Genomic DNA, 20,641 nt, shown 5'->3' with positions numbered 1-20,641 from the left:
TGTCTCTGCTGACAAATTTGCGGTGGTAAGGAGTCTGGATCAAAGTGTTAGGAACAGGTCACTGGGCTTGTTCTTCGAAGAACAGGCCTGTTCTTATCTGCATTGTTTTAATTCCATTTTAGTTGCAAACTCCAACACTGGCAGTGGCTCCCGCCGTGACTCCCTGACTGGCAGCAGTGACCTTTATAAGAGGACATCGAGCAGCTTGACCCCCATTGGACACAGTTTTTATAACGGCCTTAGCTTTTCCTCCTCTCCTGGACCCGTGGGCATGCCTCTCCCTAGTCAGGGACCAGGACATTCACAGACACCACCTCCTTCCCTCTCTTCACATGGATCCTCTTCAAGCTTAAACCTGGGTAAGAACCATTACTCTAACACCACCTTGAACTCTAGAAATCTCTTGCCACTGATGACATTAGAAGTACTTTGCATAAGCAAAGGACAATCCCTTTATCCTAAGATGTGTCCTGGGTGTTCTGTGCCTTCCTGAAGGTACCTCATGTTATTTAGGCTGTACCTAGATAGCACAGCAGTTTGGGATTTATTCAAGTTTGGGCGCCTCCCCTGTATATTCACTTCAGCTTTAGTATGAACATCTTTGGCTACATGTGAGAATCTTTCAGTATAAACACAGTACAGATTCATTTTAAGTAAAGCTGGAAAATAGAGACAAAGAGTGTATTAACCTCGTATCACCACTGAAATATCACCACAATTAATACTTAGCCTTGATTTTCAGACTCCCCTCCCCTCCCCCATGTATATGTTTAATATCTTACTTTCTCACATAAAGCATTTTGTTTTAAAAATTTTGTCAGATTCTTTAAAAAAATTTGTATATACATTCTTAAACTACATAGTATGCTAATGAGTATAGATGTATATTTCCCAATTTTATGTTTAGATTGTTATATGTGTGGGGTTTAAAAAAATGTTACCATTTAGATCCTGGAAAATGAGGAGGGAAAAGAGGATACTAAGCAGACAGCTATAAGAATGAAAAGAAACTTGTATTAACAATTTGGGTGGCAAATGTTTAAATCTTTCAAGAAATGGAAGATGGTACACACTCCCTTCCTCTAGTTATTTATCGAGTTTGGATTTTGAAGTACTGATCTATTTCTTAGATGGGGAAAGTTGAGGCATAGAAGTACAGTGACCATATAATTTATCATTCAACCCAGGATGCTTTTGAGAGTTAATGGGGTTGCTGTTAATAATTACTCTGTGATGACAGGCCTGAATCAGTACTGTCCTGGGAAATACCATGTATGGCCACTTTGCTGGAAGATTCTGATTTTTAAAATCTTCTATTTATTATTATTATTTTTAAATTAAAACTTTATTTTTTAGAGCAGTTTTAGGCTCATAGCAAAATTGAGGGGAGAGTACAGAGATTTCCCTTACACCCTCTGACCCACACATGCATAGCTTCTCCCATTATCAACATCCCCCACTAGAGTGGTACCTTGGTTACAACTGATGAACCTACATTGATACATCATTATCATCCAAAGTCCATAGTTTACATGGACCTTTTTTTGTTTTTAACTGGCAAGATTAAAAGTGGCTTTCTGGACTCAGAAATGAGGACTGACTAAAAATGAATAGCGTACTTTTATTTGGAAAGACAAAGACTGGGAAATGATTATAAAAATCAAAAAAAGTCTTGAAGGGGACAGGATAATATAGTTATTATTCTAGAACTAAGAGTGCTATCTCTGAGTTTGAGAGATGAGTTTTGAGGCAGAACTATGTATGTATGTATGTACATAGACATGTGAGAGAGAGAGTGTATGTGTGTATCCTGAGATTTCACATGATAAGAACTGTAGTGGTAAAGCTCACTGTCTCATGTTGTATATGGACATTACTTAAGAAAAGTTGTAGGGACGTTCCAGATTGGTAAGTCCATATTGGATAGATAAGGAATAGGGTGTATTGCACAACAGTGTTTCCTTGTGACAGGATGCCTGGCTTTAAAGAATGATGGTTAATGCAGACTTATAAGGGGGAGATGAAAGTCCCAGTCTAGTATGTAGACGGAAGGTACTAACATTTATGGAATAACTATTAGTGGCTACTATTAACGGTTTTGGGTGCTGTACATATCACTCCGGAAGATATGGTATTATGTCTATGATACAGAAGTGAGGAAACTGAGTTAAATATCTTGCTAGGTCTTCTCATATCTGAACGGATTTAGAGTCAAAACCTTTTTGACTCCAAAGCATGCAATGTCAGTGTATATCCTGTCACATAATGTGCCCAGGATAGCTTTTAAACCAGTGCATTATCAGATCCAGAAGTCTTACCCTTTAATTCCTTGGTTTAAACATTTGAACTGTGTCAACATATACTGAGTAGTAAACAAATTAAATCTGCAAAAAGTTTTTTGTAAAGAGCCAGATAGTAGATATTTTAGGCTTGCAGGTCAGATGGTCTATGTAGTCAGTGTTCAGCTCTGCTGTAGAAGTGTGAAAGCAGCCACAGGCAAAATGTAAAAGAATGTGCAGCTATCTTTCAATAAAACTTTATTTACAAAAATAGGTGGCAGGCCAGATTTGTCCTGTGGACTGTATCAACCTCTGAACCAAATGCTATGGCTCTTGGTGTTTGAAAATGGAGCTGGAAACATTACTTGCATGCATGGTGCCTTTCCTCTTTCCAATATATCAACAATTTAATAAAATACTTCCTTCTCCTTAATTTACATTTCCCCTGTGGAGAAGGAACTAACTATTGGTGCGAGTTATTTCTTATTTTAATGACTCTTGCTGTCTGCCTGGTTTTATTTTTAACATACCTTCCCTTAAAAATTTTTTTACTTTGTTTAAGCACTTTAGATGTATGTACTTCCATTGGACTTCCATTGCTGCATGTACCACGTTAATCACACATGCCATTCCTGAGAAACTTTGTGTCTTGATTGGTAGTGCTTTGCCTCAGCTCGGTCTGTTTCCTTGAGAAAAGGGTTCGTGTATGCTTTAGTCTTAACCATTACAAAGTGATCACCTCAATAAGTCTCTTTACCATTTGTCACCAAGGAAATGGAACATTTCTTTACCAAATATATATTGGGCCATTCCTAATATAGCTTCTACTATTAATACTGCACTGCTGCCACCGGCTGTCAGTTCTTGGATCACTAACAACTAAGTAAGCATTCATTCATTGTGTTCATTCATTATGTTAAATACTCAAGTAACTCTGCTCTACACAGGGAAACTTAAACTCAGCATGGTTTAATGACTTTCATGATACCCCATAGCTAGTAAGTGTTTGATTGCACACTCCAGCCTATATCTCTGTTATCCCAGTGTGGATCTTTTCTCCATGATATCATTTTCACACTTCCTCCCAGTAGACAGGCACGTGTTAGGGTACTCTAAAAAACATCAGTGCCTGCATAGTTACTTTTCTCATTATTTATTCAACAATCACTTGTTGAGTGCCTACTATAGACTCTTCAATGCTTTTTTCATTACTTGTTTAAAGATCAAACTCGTATTTTCTTAAAAAAATTATTTATTTTTGGCTGTGTTGGGTCTTTGTTGCTGCACACGGCCTTTCTCTAGTTGCAGCGAGCGGGGGCTACTCTTTGTTGTGGTGCACGGGCTTCTCGTTGTGGCTCGTGGGCTCTAGAGCGCAGGCTCAGTAGTTGTGGTGCACGGGCTTAGTTGCTCTGCAGCATGAGGGATCTTCCCAGACCAGGGCTCGAACCCGTGTCCCCTGCATTGGCAGGCAGATTCTTAACCACTGCACCACCAGGGAAGTCCCCAAACTTCTGTTTTTAAAAAATAACTTTACTGAGTTGTATCTTACATATCATGAAATTCACCCATTTCAAGTGTACAATTCAGTGATTTTTAGTAACTTTCTGTATTGTGCAACCATTAGCATAAGTCAGTTTGGTAATATTTTCATCCCCTCTGTAAGATTCCTCTTGACCATTTACAGTTAATCCCCATTCACACCCTTAGTCCCAGTCAACCACTGATCTATTTTCTGTTTTTTTTGGAGGGGGGAGCGGGCGTGCTTGCGTGCAGCTTGCAGTTCCCCGACCCGGGATCGAACCTGTGCCCCCTGCAATGGCATCGTGGAGTTCTAACCACTGGACCGCCAGGGAATTCCCTACTTTCTGCTTTTAAATCTGCCTTTTCTGGACATTTCATATAAATGCAGCCATATAGTATGTGACCTCTTTTGTTTGCCTTCTTTATCTTCAAATGTTTTTGAGATTTCATCCATGATGTAGTATGTGTCAGCAGTTTGTTCCGTTTTATTGCTGAATTGTCTTCCATTTTATGGATATATACCACGTTTTGTCTAACTACTCACAGTTGAAGGATGTTTGTTGGTTATAGTTTTTGGCTATTAGAAATAATGCTGCTATGAACATTTGCATGCAAGTTTTTCTGTGGACACAGTTTTTCATTTCTCTAGGAGTAGAATTGCTGAATTGTATGTAAGTTTTATGTTAAACTTTTGGAGAAACTCAAACTGTTTCCAGTTTCGTGCATCATTTACATTCCCACCAGCAATGTACAAGGGATTCCAATTTCTTTACATCCTCGCCAACATTTGTTCTTATTTTTCTTATATAATATAGCGATTCTAGGAGGCATGAAATGGTTATGTCATTGTGGTTTTAATTTGCATTTCCCTAATGACTAATGTATAGCATCTTTTTATGTGCTTATTACCATTTGTCTATCTTTGGTGAAATGTCTGCTCATATTTTTTGCCCATTTTTGGATGTGTGTTGTTTGTCATTATTATTATGGAGTTGTAAGAGTTGTTTATATATTCTGGATACGACTCCTTTATCAGATACGTGTTTTGCATATACATGTTTTCTTCTGGTCTTTTGCTTGTATTTTTATTTTTATGCTACCCTTTTATTTTGTTTGGTTTGGTTTTCTGTTTGTTTGTTTTTGTTTGGTTTTTTTTTTTGGCCGCTCTGCGTGGCCTGTGGGATCTTATTTCCTGAACCAGGGATTGAACCCGCACCCCCTGCAGTGACAGTGTGGAGTCTTAACCACTGGACTGCCAGGGAAGTCCCATCTTTTTATTTTTATTTATTTATTTTTATTTTTAAATGGTTGTTTTTGAAGTGCAGTAGTTTTAATTTTGATGAGGTCCAGTTTATCATGCTTTCTGGTATAGAAATCTTTGCCCAACTCAAGGTCTTAAAGATTTTCTCCTATGTTTTGTTCTAAAAATTTTATTGTTTTAGCTCTTCAAGTCTTTGATCTATTTTGAATTAATTTTGTGTATTGCATGAGGTGATGGTTCGTCTTTTTGCATGCACCATTTTCCCCAGCAAAGTTTTGAAATTTTTAGTGTGTAGGTCTTAAATGTCTTTTGTTAAACTAGTTAGTGTATATTTTATTTTTCTTTAATGGAATTCTAGTTTTGTTTTGGATTGTTTGTTGCTTGCAAGCATTTACTTTTATCATCGTGGTAGAATTCCTATCTTCTTAAAATAAATTCTTCCTGTCCTTTAAATTCAAGGTTGTCTGTGCCCTTAGTCCTTTAAGAAAAGCAAAGATGAAACAAAATGGTATTCTCTGTCCCTGCCTGAACTGCAGTAGCTGTTTCTAATTTATTGTTCAGTGACCTGTATTAATTTCCGGTTGTTTACTAGTCATGTGTGCCCCTTTAGGCACTTCTCTGTTCTAAATGGAAATGTAGTGTTTTGTGACACCTGGTTCTCTGAAGGTGACTTGTCATCTGTAAAACTAACCATGTGAAAATTAACTTAGTTAGGATTCAGTATTACGCACTAAAGGCAGTTACTCTTAGGCTTGTTTTCATTTAGGGCTGCCTGGCTGTGATACTAGGGAGTGGATTGGGGAGAACTTATTTCATAAACATTTTGGTGAGCAGCATTGCCTCTGCCTGTAATAAATACAGAGCCAGATGTTGGGGACTTTTGGAATTTTTCTTTAAAAGGCAAAGAAGGCAGGGCTTTGCCCATTAGGCATCTACTGAATCTCTGAGTACAGAAAGCAAAACAAGATGAATGAAGACATTCCACATAGCGAGAGAATGGAATACTAGATGGCTAGAAATACTAGAAAACCCTTTGTATAAAGTAACTGAAGCACATCTTAATTTAGCATGGTATACTTTTGTCCATCCATTTACTTTTAATCTGTATGTGTCTTTATTTTTAAAGTGAGTTTTTTGTAGACAGCATATAGTTGGATTACATTTTTTAAAATAAATTTATTTAATTTATTTATTTTTGGCTGCGTTGGGTGTTAGTTGCTGTGCACGGGCTTTCTCTAGTTGTGGCGAGCGGGGGCTACTCTTCCTTGTGGTGTGTGGGCTTCTCATTGCGGTGGCTTCTCTTGTTGCGGAGCACAGGCTCTAGGCACGCGGGCTTCAGTAGTTGTGGCACAAGGGCTCAGTAGTTGTGGCTCGTGGGCTCTAGAGCGCAGGCTCAGTAGTTGTGGCTCACGGGCTTAGTTGCTACGCAGCATGTGGGATCTTCCCAGACCAGGGCTCGAACCCATGTCCCCTGCATTGGCAGGTGGATTCTTAACCACTGTGCCACCAGGGAAGCCCCTGGACTACATTTCTTTTTTTTTTTTTTTAAAGACTATTTTTCGAGGGGATGATTTTTTTTTTTTATAGTTACTTTATTATTTATTTATTTATTTATTTATTTTTGTCTGTGTTTGGGTCTTCGGTTCGTGCGAGGGCTTTCTCTAGTTGCGGCAAGCGGGGGCCACTCTTCATCGCGGTGCGGGGACCGCTCTTCATTGCGGTGCGCGGGCCTTTTCACTATCGCGGCCCCTCCCGTTGCGGGGCACAGGCTCCAGACGCGCAGGCTCAGTAGTTGAGGCTCACGGGCCCAGCTGCTCCGTGGCATGTGGGATCTTCCCAGACCAGGGCTCGAACCCGTGTCCCCTGCATTAGCAGGCAGATTCTCAACCACTGCGCCACCAGGGAAGCCCTGGACTACATTTCTTGATCCACTCTCTTTAATTGGTTCATTTAGACCATTGACATTCAAAGTGATTATTGATATAGTTGGGTTAATATTTACCGTATCTGTTTTTAATTTTTTTTCTTTGTTTCTGTCTTCCGCTCTTTTTCTGCCTTTTGTGGTTTTAACTGAGCATTTCATATGATTCCATTTTATTTCCTTTCTTAACCTATCAGTTATACTACTTCCTTTTTTTTTTTTTAATTTTTTTAGTGTTGCCCTAGGATCATTATACATTTACAATTAATCCAGGTCCACTTTCAAATAAGACTATATGACTTCACATGTAGTGTGAGGACCTTAAAATAACAAAATAATCTTACCCTTTTCCTCCCATCCTTTGTGTCATTGCTGTCATTTATTTCAGCTATATAAAGCATATGTGTGTTTATATATGTATATGATATAAACATAAGCATACATAATTGAATACATTGTTGCTATTATTTGAACAAACTGTTGTCAGATCAATGAAGAATAAGGTAAATAAAAGTTTTTATTTTACTTACTCCTTTTTTGATGCTCTTCCTTTCATTATATAGATCAGTTTCTGGCCTGTATTATTTATACTTCTCTCTGAAGAACCTCTTTTGACATTTCTTGCAAGTCACATCTACTGGCAACAGATTTCATCAATTTTTGTTTGCCTGAGAAAGTCTTTATTTCTCCTTCACTTGTGAAGGATAATTTTGCAGGATACAGAATTCTAGGTTGGTGGGTTTTTTCCTCTCAAAACTTAGTCTTCTCTTGCTTGCATACTTTTTGAGGAGAAGTAGAATGTAATTCTTATCTTTGCTCCTCTGTAGGTGGGGTGTTTTCCCCCCTGTGGCTTCTTTCAGTATTTTTTCTTTATCTTTGATTTTCTATAATTTGAAAATGATAGTTGGAGGAGTAGTTGTTTTGGTCTTCATTTTGCTTGGTGTTCGCTGCACTTCCTGGATCTGCTGTTTGGTGTCTGGCATTAGAGAAATCCTTAGTCATTATTGTTTCAGATATTCCCTCTGTTCCTTTCTCTCCTCCTTCTCCTTCTGGTATTCTAGTTATGTGAATGTAACACCTTTGTAGTAATTGCCCCACAGTCCTTGGATTTTGTTTTCCCCCAGTCTTTGTTCTCTTTCCTTTTTGGTTTTTGAGGAGTCTATTGATAGATCCTCTAGCTCAGAGATTCTTTCCTCGTCTGTGTCCAGTTTGTTAATAAGCCCATCAGAGGCATTCTTCGTTTTGGTTATAGTGTTTTTTGTCTCTAATATTTCTTTTTGGTTCTTTCTTAGGATTTCCATCTCTCTGCTTACATTGCCTGTCTGTTCTTGCATGCTGTCTACTTTATCCTTTAGAGCCCTTAGCATATTAATCATAATTGTTTTAAATTCCCAGTCTGATAATTTCAACATCCCTGCCATGTATGTTCCTGATATGTGCTCTTACTCTTCAAATTTTATTTTTTGCCTTTTGATATGCCTTGCAGTTTATCTTTGATAGCCATGCCTGGTACATCGAGTGAAAGGAACTGCTGTAAATAGGTTTTTAGTAATGTGGTGGTGAGGTGTGGGGTGGGGGGAAATGTTCTATAGACCTATGATTAGGTCTCAGTCTTTTAGTGAGCCTGTGCCATCTGGACTGTCAACTTCACAAGTGTTTCTTAGTTTTTTTCCTCCTCCCTTTAGTGGAACAGGATAGTTTGAGTAGGCTGGAGTTGTGTATTTCAGGGTCATCCACACTGAGCCTCTTAATTTGTCAGTTACAGTTCAGGTTTTCCTAGTCTGGTACTGGTTCAGGCAGTGGTGTCCACTTGAGTCCCTGGTCTGGTTAGCTGTGATGACCTGTATGTCTGTCTCTTCAGTCTTGGGGACAGTGGTTTGCTCTGTCTTCCTCTCTCTTGTGGATCTAAGAAGAATTGTTGATTTTTCAGCTTTCTGCTTGTTGTTAGGGTGGAATGGTGACTTCCATGCTCCTTACGTGTGGAGCGGGAAACCTGCACATACACAAGACATTTAAGCCTTTGATTTCTGTGGAAATGTTGTCATAGGACAGAGCTCTATGAAATCCACCACTGTCAAAATATTATAGAAAAACTTTGTGAAATCACTAGGAGGCTCCCTTAAAGAGCCTGCATGAAATGTTCCTTTTAAAATGGGGTTAAAATTCAAACACTTTCAGGGGCCATCTCCAGGGGATAGTAATTTGGGTATTAGCACATGTAGGTGTGTAAACTATAGTGAACTGGAAAACACCTTTCTGCATATTCCCCATATAAAGGAGCTGCAGTCCACAAATAATGATGGTCTACTATTTGCCAGGTACCTTTTGAAAAACAACCAGAAAACCACATTTTTAAGCAAAAATTTACTTTAACCATTGGTTTAATGTTGAAAGAAAATTATTTGGCCTGAGCGAAATATTCCTGTTGACTGTTAGTTTGCCATTTATAATATAGTACCTGGAGAAATTTATTTTCTTTTTCAGATTTGTATACTTCCTTTCTCAATAATAAAAGCTGTGTGTGTATATGTGTGTCTGTGTATCCTGTCTGGCATCCAAGGACACCAAAGCCAAAAATCAAAACTTCAGGGCAGGTGTATAAATCTACCCAGTAGTCACTCCAGCCCTTTATGTTACGGATTAGTCAGTATGCTTTTGGCCACAGTAACAGAAAATCCAGCTAAGAGTGGCTTAAACAATAAGTGCATTTGTTGTCTCATATAACTGGAAGTGTAGGGGTAGGGCAGTGCTCGGGGTTGGTTCCTGTCATTCAGCCTTGTCATCATGGACCTGGCCACCTTCCATGTTTATTTTTTTAAAGTGAAAGAGAGTTTATTTAGAGAGATACACATTCCATAGGCAGAATGCTGTTGTCTCCTACCTTGCATGTTAATTTGGATGTTTGTCAGGCCTTTTTAAGAGTTTGATTGTTTATCTGTTGATATGTTACTTTTCCCTAAGCGCCTTTGTTAGTGACCAGGTTCTTAACCTTTAAATTGTTTTCAAAGCTTTGTATGTTCATGCCGTTCCTTCTTCTTAACCAAGTTACTTGCTATTGTCACACTCTCCCAGTACCTGCTGACTTGCCTGATTACCACCTCTTTGCCTGTTTGTCCCCTATCTCAAGCCAGGGTAGAAAGAATTGTTTTTGAAATGGAATAAAGAGCAGTCATATGGCTACTATTCTCTTTTCTTATAAACCTCCTCTCTCCTTTCCTTAAAGAAATGTTTTCCTTTGGATTAAGAAATATTATGGAATTTTGACAAGAAAAACAATGTCCTTTAGAACAGGGTCGGCAGCCTGTTAGGAGCTGGGCTGCACAGCAGGACGTAAGCGGCGGGCAAAGCGAGTGAAGCTTCGTCTGCCGCTCCCCATCCCTCCCCATCACTTGCATTACTGCCTGAACCATCCTGCGGCCCCCCCCCCGCCCCCCCCCCGCCCCCGGCCCTGTCCGTGGAAGAATTGTCTTCCACGAAACCTGCCCCTGGTGCCAAAAAGGTTGGGGACCGCTGCTTTAGAACAAGAAAATTATATAACTGAGTCTGAAAATGAGTCTCGTGTAGTTGCAAGGGCAGTGACAGATTCTGGCCATGATAATTTTGGGTTTTGTATCTTTGGACAAGCATTTCACCTCTTTGGGCCGTAATTTTCTGTTACATAAATGGGAATTAAAAACTCCCTTTCCATAATGCCAGTGAGAATTTGATAGACAGTGGATATGAAATACTTCTAGCATAGAGCCTGGCATAGGACAAATGCTCAGCAAGTAGTTTCTATTTTTATTTATCTATTTAAACAAAATTTAACGTTGAGCCATTTCCTTTCAGTTCCACTGTTTTCATTGAGACCCAGACCTTTGAAACTGGGCCCTGGAATTCTGTGGAGAAATCCAAGCTGAGTATCTTTTTGTAGCTACCATTAAACTCCAGACCAGACGTTCATTAAAACTCTGTAGAAGTTAACAGGCAGTTCATGTTGGGTGACTTTTCTCATGGCTCCTGAATTGTTATTTACCTACACTCTTTGTGGTTTAAATGGTATTTCTTATCTACTTTGCAATGTAGGAATGGGGGGAAAAAACAGAAAAAGGGCTTCACATCCTTTTTATAGTACAATCTAAAGTTTAAAAAAAAACCCTCTATTGTAAAAAAAAAAATATTGAAAATATATACTCATAATTTTTAAATTCTGTTTTATCTTTTGATAGGCATTTCAGTCTTATCTCTGTTTTATGTGTCTCGGATTCACAATGATTATTCCCTTGTCAGCAGTCAAAACGGCAATATCGGTAGCCCGAAAGTTGTTGCTACTGCAATCACTTCAGGCTCTGTTCCAGTAGAAGGAGTTAGATGCTGCCCATTCCTGGTGAAGAACTGGAAAACCTTCCATTTCAAAGCACACATCCTTTTTTTCTATCCCTTATGTCTAATCCTTGGCCTTGGTTGCCTTAGTGATTTTCAAACTTCTATTTAGCGGCAAAACCATGCCTTCAAAACTTTTTTGGGAGGTCCACTATATAAAACAGACTAATCTGGGTTCCCTAAAAAAAAAAACAGATTTTTTTATTTTTTTATTTTTTAAGGGAGGGTTTCAGATGGGAGTGGGGATTATCCACTGATGGCAGGAATCTCCACAGAGATCAGAGTGGAAAACCACTGAAGTCTCTGTGCATTTTGTCTTTTCTGATCCTGGTGCTCAGGTGCTGGTTCACACAGCAGGACCTTTCCTCATCATTTACTAAGGGCTACACTAACCATTGCTCCATTATTGCTAGCAGTCTCCTATCAATGGTTAATAGCATTCCCCTCTCAATTTTTGTGCAAAAGTTTTCTTCCAGCTTGGTGAGTTTGTCTTATGAAAGTCGTGGCACTAATAGAATTGAATCTTAACACGAAAGCAGCAGAATTGAAAAGAAATCAGAGGTGATGCAGGATTTCATGTATAGGATGCTTTTTCCTCTCTTGAACAAAGTTCGTTAAGAATGAGTCTTGAGTTCTCCTGTTCTGTAACCAACAGGAGGACTCACAAATGGCAGTGGAAGATACATCTCTGCTGCTCCAGGCGCTGAAGCCAAGTACCGCAGCGCCAGCAGTGCCTCCAGCCTCTTCAGCCCCAGCAGCACCCTTTTTTCCTCTTCCCGTTTGCGATATGGAATGTCTGATGTCATGCCCTCTGGCAGGAGCAGGCTTTTGGAAGATTTTCGAAATAACCGGTATCCCAATTTACAACTGCGGGAGATTGCTGGGCATATAATGGAGTTTTCCCAAGACCAGCATGGGTCCAGGTGAGGACTTGGCTTTGCCACTTAAGGTAACTGAAATCTTAATGCCTTAAATTCCATGCTTCAGATAAGGTATACATTAAGTAAATTGCCATATAATAATTGAAACAAAGTTTGCTTTTTAGTATGCTTCCTGTTACTTATTTCAGAGGGATGTGGCTATGAGAGTCACCAGATACACAAGTGATTGAGAATAGCCATTTAGTAATCTGGATCACATGCTGAAACAAACCTTTTTACCTTTCTGAAAGATTAGTCTGGTGTTCCTTTGTTCACGAGAACCTCCCAGAATGTCTGCAGTTTAAGAAATACAGAAACACTAACACAAAGACATGTGTACACTTTTGCTACTTTAATCGCTATTAAGAATCTTGCTCTCAAAGAGACACTATTCAAATGCAAATTTGGGCTCAGGAATAAGATGGTGCCACCACTTTTCTTTGTTGTTCCATTCTGTAGAAGTGAGAGTCTGCACAGAGGTTAGAAGATGCTATTATAAAACACAGAATTTAGCTTTGTTTACCCCTCCCTGTTCCAATGGACTTCACAGAAAGGGACCCTGGTCCTCAGGAAAAAGCAGATTTATGGTGACATCATCCATCCTTCTCTCTCCCTTTCTCTTTCTTTCTCTCTGACAGTTCCACCAAAACAACCCCCAAAGAACCTACCTCCTCTTTAAGTTCTGCCAGCTTGCTACTGGGGCAAGGATTTCTCATATTTAGACCCTAAAGGCCAGGTTGGGAGAAGAACATGGTTTTTCTGATATAGTCACCTGAGCTAAAAAAGGCAAACTGAATAGCTACTACTTTAGCTGCACATAGATGACAACTGTTCCACATCATTAATAAATATGTACTGCTTCGTATGAATGTGCGTTAAAGACTATAATAAGGACCATAGGCTTTGAGTTTATTGATGTTGGACTGGTTCCTAAAAGAAAAAGTCCGGTAGAGTTCTCCCTGTGTTGTGCTGCATTCACCCTCTTCTCTCTTTTCCTGCCCCCCCTTTTCAGCTCCCCCTCAATCCCACACATAAATACATGTCCTGTTGTTATGAAGTATACTAAAATTTAAATATACTTCTAAAAGCTCAGTTAAATTAGGGGATACTTCACAATATAACTTTTTTTTTCCTTTTCAGTAATGCTTCAATTTGAAGTGAGCTCAAGTGATTTATTTAAATAACACTGTTGTGCGTGTGTGTATATGCACATCACATACATACATTTAGTTTCAGAACTGACACATTATATAAATTGAGCTAATCTTTATATACTTTCCAAGTCTTCCCAAAATGCTGTGATTGCCCTTTTTACTATGTACTTCAGATTCATTCAGCTGAAACTTGAGCGTGCCACACCAGCTGAGCGCCAGCTTGTCTTCAATGAAATCCTCCAGGCCGCTTACCAGCTTATGGTGGATGTATTTGGAAATTACGTCATTCAGAAGTTCTTTGAAGTAAGCCTTTGTTCTTTCTATCCTTTGACTTTAGACAGTCTCCATAGCATTTTGATTTTCATTAGCTGTTTTTAGAATTGCAATTTCATTCCAGTCCTCAAAATGAAGCGTGAGTGGTCTTTTGAAGCACATTTAAATGTTTCTCCAATTCATTAGCAGTAGTGCATCATTTAAATACCCAAGCAGATGATGCTAGTGTATTTTAGAAATGTGTTTGTAGAACCATTCTCCCCATTTAGGATCCCGCACAATATTTCTGATTGCTAAAATAGTTTCACTAAAAGTGTCATTTTTGGAGGAAAAAATCCTTGTAAGATAATTTTAGCAGGACCACAGTAAAGTTCTGAAAATGAATTTTTAAAAACGGATTCCTAGAGAATTATCTTTGAATACCAACTCTGGTGTTTTTCATCATAAACCACAGTCATGAGGATTGTTAAATGCTGCTTCTTGGGTGATCCTTCAGCCTTGATTTCTTATTGTTCCTTCATTAATGTGGATAATGTCCACTCTTGGTATCATTTTCCTTGGAAAGGATTAACAACATTGTTGGATTAATGTCTATTTCCTCTTCTAAACTAAAATGTCAGAAAGGCAGGGATTTTTTTGCTAACCGTTGTAGCTGTGGTGTACTGGTATCAACAACCCCATTATAAATCCAGAAAGGAGTGAAACATTGAGATGAAACATCTGGTACAGGGGGAAAATGCTGCAACTCTGCACATTACCTGCCGCCGAACAAAAGAAATTTGTAAACTTCTTACATCTTATTTTGTTTGGTTTGTGTGAAGATTAAAAAAATGGCTCACTCACAGCCTCTGTCTTCCCATCTTTTCTCATAAAGACCTAAGTTCTTTGACTCTGAATTCTCCAACTACGGATTAAGAAATCAACCTAAACACGACTCTTGTAATTTTGACTTTCGAATGCAGATATAAAAATAGAGAGCTCTCCAGCTCCAGAGGTTAATGCAGCTAGGGGTGGCTGAATGAACAGTGGGTTATAGCAGTATGATTTGGGACAAGCTAGAGAACTTCTCTGGCTTAGAGAATGTCCCTGGACTTCAGTTTCCTTGTATGGAAAATGAGTGGGTTGGGCAGCCTTATTCATAAAGTCTCTTCCAGTCTCACATGCTATTCAAATGAAAATAAAAAGCCAGGGATGGAGAAACATTCTAGGAAGAGTTTTAACATTGTGCTGTCATACCCCTTGATTTTACTAACTTTCCCCCTATTCTGTTGACTTGTATAAACAGACATTATCAATTCTTATAGTAATATAAAACAGTATATTCAGAGCAGTGTGCATGTGTGCTTTGGCTTAAACTTCATAGAGATGAAAGAAGAACTCGTTTTCAGCTTATGGGGCTCAGACAACTGAAGTGATGTAGATTTGTTGCAAGAAGTTCTTGAATCTTCCCCAGACATTGTCTAAAGCCTTAATAAACAATGTCTTCCACATGTACTATTGTTTTAAGAATAAATGTAAATGCTCTTGGACATACAGGTATATTTAATAGTATTGATGAGTTAAGGGCAGCTTTGAGGAATTGCCTATTTGTTTAGCAGATACTAGTAGTGAAACTACTCCAGTTGGATATCTGAGAAGTTTTTTGACATTAAAAAGAGTTCCTTATAATCAGAGGCTGATAACCACTGGTTTGAAGAAACAAAGGCTTTTTAAACAAAAGGTTTAGTTTATCATAGAATACAGGGCTAAAAGAGGTATGCCAATGGTTGATACAGAATAATGAATGCTTTGCTTTCTCTGGTTTCTTTCTTTCTACCTAAGTAATGGTGTTCACCCACACATTATGTCTAGTTTGGCAGCCTTGAACAGAAGCTGGCTTTGGCTGAACGGATTCGAGGCCATGTCCTGTCACTGGCACTGCAGATGTATGGCTGCCGTGTTATCCAGAAAGCTCTTGAGTTTATTCCCTCAGACCAGCAGGTAATTGTAAGTTTCCCCTTTAACTTTTCTCTTGGTGTTTGATGTTTCTTCATGGTACATGTAGTGAACCTCGTAAGTTTGTCAGTCTTTAGTTTTCTTTCACAGTTTTTCTTTGGTGCTTGTGGCTACCTTCTGTGCATGGCAGGCATGAACCGTGCAATTAATTTTGTAAGTTTATAGTGGATCAAGTGTCTTGTGTTAAAACCAGTGGTTTCAAACACTCTTCCCTTTGACCAGACCTTAGTCTTTAGTAGGTGTGATTTTAGAGGTGGGTTTTTTGTTTGGCAAGAGTTGAAGCAGGTAAGGTTGTCCTTTTCTTCTACCTGGACTGACCACCTCGACAGACAAAACTTTTTTCCAACCCACCTTCCAGTTTTCTTCACTTGCACCCTCTTATTCATTCATTCCACCACTGTTTACTGAATGAGCGCCTGCCCAGGGCAGCGCCTGGCCTGGCGCGTTGACCTGGTGCCCACTGTGTGCCAGACGTCAGCACAGAGATGGCCGAGACTGAGCTCTGCCCACAGAGCACGCGTGGGGAAGGGTGACGGGAAGCAGTGGTGAGACGTGAGAGCACGTGCCCGAGGCTTTGAGGGGAGGCTTTGCAGGAGGAGAAGTCTGGGCTACAGAGGAGTTAGGAAAAAAGGGACAGAAATCTGAACTGTTGGGTGCTGTGAGTGGGAGCTGACACAGAAAGCACATGAAGAAGCCGATGGCCTCAGAGCAGTCATGGAGCAGGTCCAGCGGGCCCCACACAGACCACGGGGCCCGGGAAGCCTGACCAGCCCACAGGCAGGTGTGCCGCACTGTGTCTGCGCTGGGCAGTGCCGTGAGCCTTCAGGTGCTGCTGATCTGAACCCTCAGCCTTTGGGCTCTGAACTCACTCAGCCCTTCTCGATGGAGGGGATGGCCGTGGTCTGGCAATGATGAGCCACTTGCCCTCTCTGAGAACAAAGTTCAGTAATGAGAATCTTTGTTACGGACTCGAGTTCTGAGCCAGACAAGGCACCCACCACTTCCAGTTCAAAACGGAACACAACAGAACACTGCGCTGGTGTCAGCAATGGCAGTTGAAGGCTGGGGAGTCTAAAGTCCTTAAGCCGTGAGACTCAGATAGGCATGTCAAGACGCTGGTGAAGGCAGAGGGAATGTTGGAGACACACGGCAGGTTGGGAGTTCATTCATTTAGTGCCCAGTACTGGAGATACAGCAGTAATAGGGGTGCTGTGTGTGAGTAGTTAGAAGCAGGGCTGAAGCTACTAGTTTGTTTTCTTTTAATGTTCCAATCATTGTCAGTTTTAATTTTCCCTGGGATGTTCAGGGATGAAAATTTGATGGCTGAATCTTTCCTCTTTAATTTTCTTGTTTGGTTTGAATATGGAACTTTTTTCCCTCTCTTGACCATAATGCCCGCTTACTGAAAGCAAGCAGGAAATTACGGTTTCCCAGGTATTTCCCCCATCTTTGCCCTCTCCCAGGATTATGATAAATTGCTGATTTTGTCTCCAGCGTTTCAGATTTTACTGTTTTTTTTTTTTTTTTTTTTTTTCCTGATCCAATGGCTACATTGTAGTAGTTTTTTACCCCCCTTTCCTTTCCCCCTGGCAATTGTTCTTTCTACCTGCTATTCCTGCGTATCTTTTCCTGGTCTGGTTTCTCTGTGATTCTTGTTCTGGGTCTAAACTACTGTTCCTGGTATGAATAATTTACTCTTTTCCAGATGTAAGTGTATTTTAGCTGAAATAAACTCATCTCCAGTGGAGTTTTTACCTCTTTGGGCTCAAGAAAATATTCAGGGAAGCCCCCTCCCCTTCATTTTGATTATTAGAAGTGTCCCTTGTGTTTATCTTTATGTAGGCGTCCTTCTCTATTTATCATTCCCATAATTATATTTCTGTAATAAATTATTCTTTTCTGACATTTGATTAATTGCTTCAGGAAACTTTCCTGAGTCTCTTGTGTTTTGCTTGTTTAGTCCCTGGCATTGTAGTCTTGAATTTCTTTAATTAGAAAATCGTTTAGTTGCTTTGACATGTTTAACATCTCAGGGATTTAAGACATTGCATTCACAAATGTCACCATTATAAACTGGCTTGTAGTCTTCTACCATAAATATGGAGTCAACACAGTGGAACTAATATATAGAGATTGTATATAGCAAGGAAATTGGGCAGCAAGTACCAGGGCCCAGCTGTGGTTACAGGTATTCAGCTTAAGGATGCCTGAAACCTGAGGCAGCAAGTTTGGGGATGGGGTCCAGTCAAAATCCCAACGCAACTACACACACACACACACACACACGCGCGCGCACACACACACACACACACACACACACACACACAGTCACTCATTGGCCTTTTTTAAAAAAAATTATTTATTTTTTTAAGTTTATTTATTTTTGGCTGCGTTGGGTCTTCACTGCTGCACACGGGCTTTCTCTAATTGTGGCGAGCGGGGGCTACTATTCTTTGCGGTGTGCGGGCTTCTCATTGCAGTGGCTTCTCGTTTCAGAGCACGGGCTCTAGGCGCGTGGGCTTTGGTAGTTGTGGCTTGCGGGCTCTAGAGCTCAGGCTCAGTAGTTGTGGCGCACAGCTTATTTGCTCCGTGGCATGTGGGATCTTCCCAGACCAGGGCTCGAACCCATGTCCTCTGCATTGGCAGGCGGATTCTTAACCACTGCGCCACCAGGGAAGTCCCTGGCCTTCTGTATTTCCCTGAGTTTGGACACTTTTCATTAACTGAGAGTATTGCTCCAGCTGACATTGCAGTCAGTCTGGCCTGGTGGGAAGATCATTTTGTAGCCACAAACCGGGCTAGAATTCTGATTCAGTCACTGTCTGTAGTTTTAATACATTACTTAACCTCTCTCAGACTCAATATCTTCATATATTCACATATATGGGTGGAGGAAGGTGTGCAGGGTAATATTTGACAGGTGGTTTGCTGGCATGGTCTGTTTTGCCACACACAGGAATCAGATTGCTTGGGTTTGAATCGGAGCAAGTCTAGGTCTGTGATTTTTAACAAGTCAGCTGATTTGTCTGTGCCTTGATTTCCTCATCTGTAATAGTGTCTACTGCATAGGATTGTGAGGCAGATTGTGAGTCAAAGCATGTTAAGCACTTAGAGGTCTGCTTAGCCTAGAGTAAGCTCTAGATTAACTACTATCATTTTTAGTAATATGTACTTTACAGGGTTCTCATGGGAAAACATGATGAATTGTATGTGAAATTCTCTAATACAGTGTAGTTGATTTGATATTGGCTCGTTTATAATTTGAAGATGACTGCACTTTTTTGGTAACTCCCAGAGAGGTCTTTTGCAAGTTAGAGAACTTTTCTTAAGACTGGTTATTATTGGGCTTCCCTGGTGGCACAGTGGTTAAGAATCCTCCTGCCAATGCAGGAGACACGGGTTCGAGCCCTGGTCTGGGAAGATCCCACATGCCGTGGAGCAACTAAGCCCACGCGCCACAACTACTGAGCCTGTCCTCTAGAGCCCGCGAGCCACAACTACTGAAGCCCGTGCGCCTAGATCCTGGGCTCCGCAACAAAAGAAGCCACTGCAATGAGAAGCCCGCACACTGCAACAAAGAGTAGCCCCCTCTCTCTGCAACTAGAGAAAGCCCCCGTGCAACAACAAAGACCCAGTGCAGCCAAAAACAAATAAATAAATAAATTTTTAAAAAAAGAAAAGAATCAAAATAAAATAAAATTAAAAAAAAAAAAAGACTGGTTAGTATTATAGGAAGTTTGTTAACATGTGGAAAAACTCCAGTCTTCGTTTGTTACCAGGTTGTCAGAGTGCCACAGCTGAGTTGTCCCACTTTCATTGTCGTGGATTCCCTGCTCGGTGCTTTTGTGTTTGGTGAGGAGAACGTTGACCATCCAGGTGTTTGCTCTCTGTGATTCTGGTGGTGCTTTCTTTCCTTGTCTCCAATAGAATGAGATGGTTCGGGAACTAGATGGCCATGTCCTAAAGTGTGTGAAAGACCAGAATGGCAATCATGTGGTTCAGAAATGCATTGAATGTGTGCAACCCCAATCTTTGCAGTTTATCATCGATGCGTTTAAGGGACAGGTAAGTGCCTTAGGAAAGAAATAAGGGAAACAAGTTGATGGATGTTTCCATTGTGAGCAGAGAACAGGATGGGGTTTGTGGAGTGTTCTCAAGGGCTTAGTGTACTTTAGACTGCAGTAAGTAGCAGTCCTATTCAGTGGGGTCAGGTACCTAGCTCTGTGCACCCAAGGTTCTTCCCTTAATTGTCCGTGGGTCTTCTCTCCATCATTAATGCAGATATCCGCTCATGTCAGGATGAGGTACTGTCATCAGATATTTGAAGAATAAATTTTTTCCTTTGGTTAAGTACTATTTATCTTGATATTTAAAAGTTTTTATCATGTTTTAAAATTTAGATCATTTACAGAACTAATCTTACAGGTTATGTGTCACTACGTCTTTAAAATAACAAGGTGCTCCTTAATTTTGGGGGGTTGGGTGGGGCAGTGATCAGGTTGGTTTGAACTCTGTTAAGTGGCATGCAACCAGAGATAGCTTCCAGTTTCTCCTGTTTACTTATATATCGTAAGGACTAGTGTGCTTTTAGCACCAACTTCCAAGCAGAGTTGATATTTTGTCATACCCTAGTTTTTCCCGAATTGCCCCTTAATTGGCTATTATCATTAATTTCTTTTGCCAAAAAACAACCTTCTCCCAGTCTCCTAAGCTAGGTGGGACAAGAGAGTAAAATACATCTTTTTGGGTGTGTGAAATTGTTTTTGTTTTTGAAAAGGGATAAATTGGAAGTACCAAATAGATTTTCAGGTGTAGTCATGGGAACTGCTAAAGCCTAGATCGAAATGGGATTTTAGAATTGTTTAGGTTTTGGGGTTTGCTCACTTAAACTGCAGTGGTTAAGTAGATTACAGACACTAAGTTGAGGATTATTGGGATTTTCTGAGTTAATAAAA

At 40.1% G+C, this 20,641-nt stretch overlaps 1 protein-coding gene and 1 non-coding gene across 18 annotated transcripts in view; both read left to right on the top strand.

Moving 5' to 3' along the window:
• Nucleotides 1-20,641, top strand: part of PUM1 (pumilio RNA binding family member 1) — a 128,983-nt gene that overhangs the window by 95,757 nt on the left and 12,585 nt on the right. For 11 of the 17 annotated variants that reach the window (XM_059917613.1, XM_059917604.1, XM_059917520.1 and 8 more), the window contains 5 exons: nucleotides 123-359; nucleotides 12,000-12,267; nucleotides 13,592-13,721; nucleotides 15,543-15,677; nucleotides 19,614-19,751. In XM_059917613.1, the coding sequence (XP_059773596.1) occupies nucleotides 123-359; nucleotides 12,000-12,267; nucleotides 13,592-13,721; nucleotides 15,543-15,677; nucleotides 19,614-19,751 (908 nt within the window). The remainder of the gene's footprint in view (nucleotides 1-122; nucleotides 360-11,999; nucleotides 12,268-13,591; nucleotides 13,722-15,542; nucleotides 15,678-19,613; nucleotides 19,752-20,641) is intronic. The other 6 variants (XM_059917624.1, XM_059917552.1, XM_059917528.1 and 3 more) reach the window with 4 other exon arrangements.
• Nucleotides 16,588-16,672, top strand: LOC132354783 (small nucleolar RNA SNORD103/SNORD85). The gene has a single exon (XR_009499403.1). It is a non-coding gene; the product is annotated as a small nucleolar RNA SNORD103/SNORD85 (small nucleolar RNA).

Source organism: Balaenoptera ricei, chromosome 1, assembly GCF_028023285.1.
Source record: "Balaenoptera ricei isolate mBalRic1 chromosome 1, mBalRic1.hap2, whole genome shotgun sequence".
Taxonomy (NCBI): Eukaryota; Metazoa; Chordata; class Mammalia; order Artiodactyla; family Balaenopteridae; genus Balaenoptera; species Balaenoptera ricei.
The sequence above is the reverse complement of the archived record's forward strand: the minus strand, read 5'-3'. Positions and strand labels throughout refer to the sequence as shown.